Below are 7,941 nucleotides of genomic sequence, written 5' to 3' on the forward strand. Positions count from 1 at the left end.
AATCAGTCAATGGCATTTTGATATTCTGGTTGCAATTTATAATTTAAGTGCTTGTTGAAGTCGATGACCAAGAAATTCAAATTAAATAAATGCATATTTAGAAATGACAAAAAATAGATACAACTTATAAAAAGCCTAAATATGGTCAAAGTCAATTTTTCTGATCAATTAACGGACATATGAATAGTTTCGGCGGCACATAAGTAAAAGGTCTTGGGACTGCAATTGCGATAAATCAAAGATTAAGAGTAAAAATTTGAAAAAATCTAGGACTGTGATTGCAATTATCCCTAAATTAAATTGTTTATTTCAATATAGAATGGACTGCGTAATTCTCAAAGAGCACAAAATTTTTAAATGAAGGTGGTTTTGGTAATTTTACATTCTCAATCCGACTCTATTCTTTAAACCTTTTTTTTTTTTAACTGCCCCAACCCTTAAACCCTAGTGCCCTTCTTCAGTTTTTGGCTTCTGCATTTCTTCTTCGTCTCCAAGAATAATAAATGGCTAAGCGATTGATGCCCCTCCTGAATCGGGTTTTGGTGGAGAAAATCATCCCTCCATCCAAAACAAGCGCTGGAATCCTCCTCCCTGAGAAAACCACCAAGGTATGACCATTTCCCGCTGTAAAGGTAGCTCTTTCTTAGTTCTTCTGTAAGTTAATTTTCTCTTGCAAGTATTTTTTTAACTTAAATCCGTGTAATATGGTAGGAATATTCATGCTTTTAGAAGAGATTTTACTCCATGGATGATTTTGTCTTGTGGGTCTGTTTTGCACATCACAATGAAATGCTGACAAAGATTTGAGAATGTATTTTTCTTTTTTATATAGTGTTCTTTTCTGAGGAGATTTTTTTTTTTAATTAGTTTAATATTTCCACAAGTGTTTGAGTCGTTTTACTTTCTAGTTTTCTTGTGTACGGTTAATCTACAATTCAAATTGATGAGGATAGTAGCAATGGAGGTCCTTGCATACTAGTTGGAGGGAAAATTTTACAGTAATCTAGCATATTTTGATTTTCATGGCAGATAATGGTATACTTTTGAAGCATATATCTCAAAATCATTTTGCTTTGAAGTTTTACTCATGCCCAAGAATATGCAGAATATTACATCATTATCTTCTGCGCATCATCGATTGTATTTTACTCTGTTACCAGAGAACGTGTATAAGAGTACGACATTTTGATTTAAAGTTGTACAGAACTCTTTTACCTGAGAGCATGTTTGACACTATTCTTGTGCCTCTGAGATAGTATTTAGACGTTGCATTGTTTAGAGGAAGCTGGTCCAACATGGCTTACTCTAAAAGCACTTACTAAATGAAGAAAAAAAATACTCTTGTGAAATTAGTTTTAAACGAAAAATTGAGGTAGCTTCCTTGTGAAGCTATTTTACAATAACCAAAAACAAAAGTAAAAGTCATGCCAAATGGATCCGAAAATATTTTGGTTGTTTATATGATGTGCTGATTTAACGGTGAGCCTCGTCTCAGTGTTTGGTAGCCCTTAGATGAGAGTGAAAATAATATTTGAAGAGGAGATAAAAAAAATAAAATAAAATAAAATAAATAAAAAAATCTATGAGCTATAGATGGGTGGAATAGCCACTTTAATTTGTCTGACTATATCAACGATGAATGCTTAATGCTTTAATTCGTTAACTTTAAAACTTTTGCTACTCTTAATAGATTTCATTAGCTGGTATATGGGACAAAGTGGTATTTTTTATCAATCTTAATTTCAAATAATGGGGTGTACTATGTATTTCATTTGTATTTATTGATACTTTTATCTTTGTACTGCTGAAACTTGATCTCCCCATAATGGTTCAGCTGAATTCTGGAAAAGTTGTTGCTGTTGGTCCTGGTTATCATGACAGGGAAGGAAAGCTGATTCCAGTCAGTGTGAAGGAAGGAGATCATGTTTTGTTGCCTGAATATGGAGGAACTGAAGTGAAGCTTGGTGAAAAGGAGTAAGTCTTCTGTCCTCTCTTCTTTTGCTCTTAATGTAATTTGTAATCCTTCTATGCGCCCTTTTTTTTTATGCCCAATGATTTTATTTTGTGGATAATTAAATTAATCCATTAATAACAAAGGATTAACTAGTTTCATGAAATTCCCATGAAGTATACTGAGTTGATGATTTATTGTAGTTCACTAGTTCTGTGCTCTAAATTTTGACTGTTTTTCTCTAATATCTGTCCAAACATTATCACTGCCATTAGTGGCTGTGACCCTTGCCCAGTTCATTGTTGTTTTTTGGGATTTTAGTTGTCTACCATGTGATTAATGATATAATGAACAATGTCATGGATCTCACTTCTAATCTGCACCGTGATATTGTTTCTACTTGAAAAGGTTACTCAGTACTCTTGATGTGAAACGACTATCTTGGAGATATTTATCTAATAAATTAATTAATCATCTCTGACCTATGTTGCTCGGACTCTCCATTTTTGGCCAAGTATCCGTGTCGACACGACACGGATACGGACACGGGTCGGATACTCGACTTTGAACTTGGACACGGCTGGAAATGGAGGAATGAAAATGACAGCAGCATTAAACCAGTAATTTCAAACAGGCGGACAGGGAAGATGAGGGTTGGAGCTTTGGAGGAGACGAAATTTCTGGTGCATTAATTGCTATTTGATGAGTTAGTCTCTTTTCCCGTAAATTGCACCAAATTTGAAGATTCCTCCTATAATGGGTCAACTCTTGGAATTGCGAAAGACGTTTTATCTGCCTTTTGGAATTTTTGCACCAGAAAACTCCACATACTTTTCATCTTCCTCTACAGAAAATTATTTTCTTCAATCAAAAATTCAATCAAAAAATTTCAGAATATTCCTTACTCCTAATTTTCAAGTATGAATCCATCTAATTCAATCAAAAAATTCCAGAATTATGTTTTGTTTGAATTTGGATTTTTATCATTATATGAAACATTTGTATTGTGGTAATTTGCCTTTTTGCTTTAATATTGTTGTTGTGTACTTTAATTGAACAATTTTTAAAAAAATTGTAGGACGTATCCCCGTACCCGTATCCACAATTCGGATTCTTTTTAACCGTATCCTCATATCTTAATTTTAAAAATGAGAAGAATCCGACCCCAAGATATGTACCCGTATCTGACACCCGCACCCGAGTCCGAGCAACATAGTCTCTGACTATTCTAGTATTGAGTTGCTCCATATTGAAATTAAAGACACCTGCTCTCCTCCCGAGAAAAACGTAAAACCCCCCTGAAAGGTAAAAATCCTGGAAATAAATGCAGACAACAGAAGTATTAATTAATTTACTTCTATGGCTTTATAATTTTGACCTGTAGGAACCAATTAAATTTTGGCAAATCTGACCGTTCAAGCATTGTTTAAATTTGGCAGTCTTTCCTGTCTTCGTGCAACCGATAGGATTCCTATGGTTCTTCTGACATACTTCTAGTTTGTTTGCTGTTCTGGGGATTCAAGGCATTATCTAGAATTGGATGTCAACTATCTATGTCCAGCCAAATCTACCTGTTTTCACTTCAGTTCTTATTTATACCTTAATTTTCTAGGATGATATTTGTCGTGTTGGAACTTGTGTGAATTCAATGCTAATTTTGGACTATAATCCTTGATGATATTACAGGTATCATCTGTACCGGGACGATGATATTCTGGGAGCACTGCACGACTGATTTGGTGCTACTCTACTGCGATGATGATACTCGTGCCGCCATGTCAAAGCATAATAAGCTATATAATTTTCTAGTGTTTAAACTTGTCTTAACGGCTAGACATTTTGGTTTTCAGTTTATGGATTATTATTGTTGGAAATATTGAGGAATTGAATATTCTTGATTTGTTCGCGTCGTACTCTGGAGCCTGTTCATGGAAGCATACGAAGCTACTTGTAGCTTGTTTATGGCCAGCATTTTTCTGATTGGACTCTATTGTATAGAGGAAGAAGGGGAAAAAGCGTCGTTTCTTCTCCTTACAAATGAAATAGATCTCTCTTCTTCAAATATGATGGAATGGCATGTAAAAAATGGATATGATCATGGGAATTAGATGCATAAAATGAAATTTCTCATTCTCCTCAGCCATCATACATATGGCAACAATGTTTCCATTTGAATTCTGAAGTTACAATTGACAGTCATGTATCTATTTTGGCGACGTAGAATTATTGTTTATAAGCGAATGTTGTTTTCACGTGCTAGATTTGAATGAGTCGAGTCAGTGAATAGCCTACTTCTGTCGTGCCATTAATCTGTGGAAGTCGCTTCCCATTTACAAATGAGTTGAACAGAACTAGCGATCTCTCTGGCTGAGAAAGTGGAGCTTCATGAGATGCTCCTCTTATGGTTGCAAATGATAAGAAGTCTCCATATGCTTGTGTCCATCCAGCAACCTAGAATGCAGAAAGCAAATTTCAAGAATAGGGCTCCAAGTATTTACTTTTCTGAAGTAAATCTTCACGTACAATTTAAGTCCTTGTTTGGCAGTAATTATCCGAAGATTTTAATTAGAAATTAGACCATTATACAGTCATGCGAGGCTTGTTGTAGCAGCAATCTTCGACTCAAAAATTTTCAAATAGTTAAAGTGGACTAATAAAAAGACTTAACATTCTAATTTGTGCTAAAAATCTGAATAGAATCTGTATCAGACAGGCATTAAATTTCTTACCTGTTTACCCTCATACCAAGGACCATATGGCACTGTTGTCTTTAGTCCTAATTCCTTTGCCAATCCATTAACCAGTGTTCGAGTTCCAGTCAATGGGACAACTGAATCTTGATCACCACTGCACAGATTTTGTGTTTATTGTGAGTAAAATATCTGAACATCGTGCGCTTATTTGGTACACAAAACGGGTATAATATAAAAGATTTTAACTTATTTTTCTCTTTATACTATCAAGTGCTTTTTTCCTACCAAATGAGCATGTCAGATCCATTATTCATGTCCGAGCTAATCATTTGTTCTCGTTATATACCTGTAGACTAACACGCGAATACCAGATTTGACAAGTGATCCTAGAATGCCAATTGTTGGTACCTCCAGATCTTGCATCTCATAATGTAAAACACTGTATCAAGAAAATGAAAACGGAATATTAGATTTTCCAGCAAGTTAAATATAACAGGAAATTATTTTACTGTTTCAGAATTAATCTTAAGTGTGTGAACTTTTTTTTTTTAATGATTTGTGCTGAAAGAGGGAGGATGAAATACTCGCTGCAAACAGTCCATTGATTGACTCCTACAAGACGAGAGTGGAGAGCTTTCTGCACGTCCTTTCTGTTTAGGTACACAATCGTTTCATCCTCAACACATACATCTATTTTCGGCTTATCCTTCTGTCAAGAACTCATAGAAATCCCAGAAAAATAAATTAGTTGCTTAAAAGAACTTGAGAAAATAACATAACAAGCAGAAATATGACATTACCAATTTATTTAGAACCTCGGATTGCATTGAAGCTGTTGACAAACAAACGTCAAGAGTAACATCATACGTGTCTACAAATTTACCGATCTCTCCTGAAACTTGACGTATCACAAGAGAGCATACTGGTGTAAGATTTCCATTCTGGTATTGCCTTCTAATTTGAGAATAGTTACAGGCTTTTGTAAATAGTTCATAAGTGGCATCAGATATCAGTCCATGAGACCATAAAAATTCAGACTTGGAATTAAAATCTGTATTGAATTCCAATAGAGGATTTCCAATCTGAAATTACCAATAAATCAAGAATTAATTATGAAAAGATTAGTTGCTCCAATAAATATAAGTTTTGTGTTATCTTTTATTACTTACAGCAATTCCTTTGAGATTGAACTTTGCTTTGGATTGTATAATGAGATTGGCAAGTTGTGGAACATAATGCCCTGTTAGTAAACCGAAATTTCAGTTCAAAACGAGCTTTACGGCCTCAATATCATAACAATGTTTGGCAACAAAAATAGATGAGTTTTTTTGGAGAATAAAAATCTTAAAAAATAAATAAATTAATTAAATAAAATAAAATCCCTGTGAAAAGAAACATACCACCGTAACTCTCGCCTGTGATATAAAAATCCCTGGTCTTGAATTCTGGGAATTTGTCAAACCATTTCTCGAGAAAAATAAGATTGTCTTGTGCTGGACAAGATCAAAATTTAGAGGTGCAAATCAGATATCATGGACTGGACAGATTGGTGAGGAAGTCTTTTGCAACAAGATTCTATGATACTAGACGCATCTCTAGTATACCGACAAGGCTAGGCAATATACACAACAAGATTTTTACTTATTTTTTCTTTTATACTATTGCGTCTTATCCAATCTTCTCTACAAATCGATGCACTAGAAATGGTCATAAAAGTTCCTATTGTGTTAACATAAATGATACTTGTACAGGGAAAAGGTACATGCAGTTTTACGTCTGCTAAGATGACAGCATAAGATTGACTATTTTTACTAGATTTTTGTCCAAAACACAATGAAATGTTGTCCTTTCGCATTCTGTAAACCTATCTTTGCATTTCCTGTGTACATTAAACCATACTAAAAGAACCTGTCATTTCATCGCCAATGGAGTAGAAGGATTTATTAACAGAATAAGAGAAACCAACTCCAGCTGGTGATTCCAAGTACAATACATTTGCTCCTGTGAACACAGAAAGTTAGCACATGACTCACAAAAAGTCTCAATAATTCTATCACTGGGGTACCTTTATTCCAGCTATAATCATTTTTAAGCAGAACATTCCCACTTGGTTTAAATGGACCATGCTCACAAAAAGCACCAACTCCAACAGATGAACAACCAGGCCCTGTAAAATCAAGAAACACTATTTTCAGACCCAAAATGATTAATCTGACTTTTTTAACCCAAAAAATTTCTGGGTTTTAGCCTTTTCTTGAAAATTATGTAATACATACATATACACGCAAAGTCAAACACTCTAATTGTATCTAGAAAGAGAACAGGAGCAATATGTGATTAAATTAGATCATTACACACTTAAAGTACCTCCATTTAACCAAAGAACAAGAGGCTTTGAAGCAGGCTTAGTATCTGCCTCAACAAAGTAATAGAAAAAGGCTCTATCTTGCTTTTCATCAATGCTGATGAATCCTGCATATTGCTGGAAACTGACCTTAGGTTGACCAGGCAAACTTGCTATTTTATCAGCTTCATTAATGGATTCTATTGCTGTTATACATATAATGAATGCACATATTATTACAAGATCCGTCATAAAATGGGATATCATGGTTTTTTGAGAGAGAGAGAGAGAGAGAGAGAGAGAGAGAAGGAGAGAGGAGAGGGAGAGAGAACGAGTGGTGGAATGGAAAAATGGTTTTTCTACTCTAATCTCAAACTACCCATTTGATTGTTTTAAGTGTTTCAAGACAAGATAATGACTTTCTTGTCGTTAACATAGATTTTTAATTGAGGATAACGTGTAATGGCCTGTGAATACTCAGAAGCAAATTTGGCCTTTTTAGCTGACTTGCTGTTGAATTTTTGAGGCAGATTATTAAAATGAAAAATAGAATAGTAATGTTGGAAGATGACTAAAAATTCAAGTGCTAATAGTGAAGGTTGAACCACAATTTTGAAGGTTCCACTGTTCCGTCCCTAGAGCTTTGTAAGGGAGGTAAACTGCGGAATGTGTCCCAACAGGTTAGAGAACAAGAACTGCTTGTATACTGTGCCTACAAGGAGTCCAATTCCATGTCTCACGAATCGAACCCCCACACTGCGGTTGCCAACAAGGCGTGAGATATTTAATGATAGTAATATCTACTATCAGTAAATTCTGATATGTGATATATGTTTATCATAATTTATAGATTTTTTTTTTATCAATATATGATATTACTTATTAAACAGGCGATTTAGTTTAATTTTATGCGAAATCCTCTTTTGAACATAATACGATTTAATTATCTTAGA

The 7,941-nt window shown here is 34.5% G+C and overlaps 2 protein-coding genes across 2 annotated transcripts; one reads left to right on the forward strand and one right to left on the reverse strand.

The window, feature by feature from the left end:
- Nucleotides 1–411: 411 nt before the first annotated feature.
- LOC111374000 (10 kDa chaperonin, mitochondrial-like) lies at nucleotides 412–3,864 on the forward strand. The gene is made up of 3 exons (XM_022996601.1): nucleotides 412–608; nucleotides 1,835–1,974; nucleotides 3,638–3,864. The coding sequence occupies exons 1-3, from the start codon at nucleotides 504–506 to the stop codon at nucleotides 3,684–3,686; spliced, it is 294 nt and encodes a 97-aa protein (XP_022852369.1). The 5' UTR covers nucleotides 412–503; the 3' UTR covers nucleotides 3,687–3,864.
- A 196-nt stretch (nucleotides 3,865–4,060) lies between these two features.
- LOC111373999 (serine carboxypeptidase-like 45) lies at nucleotides 4,061–7,344 on the reverse strand. Its single transcript, XM_022996600.1, has 10 exons — nucleotides 7,012–7,344; nucleotides 6,710–6,811; nucleotides 6,553–6,645; nucleotides 6,045–6,137; nucleotides 5,814–5,884; nucleotides 5,445–5,726; nucleotides 5,229–5,353; nucleotides 4,991–5,083; nucleotides 4,681–4,798; nucleotides 4,061–4,402 (listed from the first exon to the last, which is right to left on the reverse strand). Exons 1-10 carry the CDS (start codon nucleotides 7,253–7,255, stop codon nucleotides 4,208–4,210), a joined length of 1,416 nt encoding a protein of 471 aa, XP_022852368.1. The 5' UTR covers nucleotides 7,256–7,344; the 3' UTR covers nucleotides 4,061–4,207.
- Nucleotides 7,345–7,941: the final 597 nt, after the last annotated feature.

Source organism: Olea europaea, unplaced genomic scaffold (genome assembly GCF_002742605.1).
Source record: "Olea europaea var. sylvestris unplaced genomic scaffold, O_europaea_v1 scaffold119, whole genome shotgun sequence".
Lineage (NCBI taxonomy): Eukaryota > Viridiplantae > Streptophyta > Magnoliopsida > Lamiales > Oleaceae > Olea > Olea europaea.

Coding starts and splice junctions, on each gene's coding strand:
- LOC111374000 (XM_022996601.1), top strand. CDS start 504: ATGGCTAAGCGATTGATGCCCCTCCTGAATCGGGTTTTGGTGGAGAAA. Junction 609..1,834: donor TCCCTGAGAAAACCACCAAG/GTATGACCATTT, acceptor ATAATGGTTCAG/CTGAATTCTGGAAAAGTTGT. Junction 1,975..3,637: donor GTGAAGCTTGGTGAAAAGGA/GTAAGTCTTCTG, acceptor ATGATATTACAG/GTATCATCTGTACCGGGACG.
- LOC111373999 (XM_022996600.1), bottom strand. CDS start 7,255: ATGATATCCCATTTTATGACGGATCTTGTAATAATATGTGCATTCATT. Junction 6,812..7,011: donor TGTTCTTTGGTTAAATGGAG/GTACTTTAAGTG, acceptor TTGATTTTACAG/GGCCTGGTTGTTCATCTGTT. Junction 4,799..4,990: donor ATTCGCGTGTTAGTCTACAG/GTATATAACGAG, acceptor AAATCTGTGCAG/TGGTGATCAAGATTCAGTTG.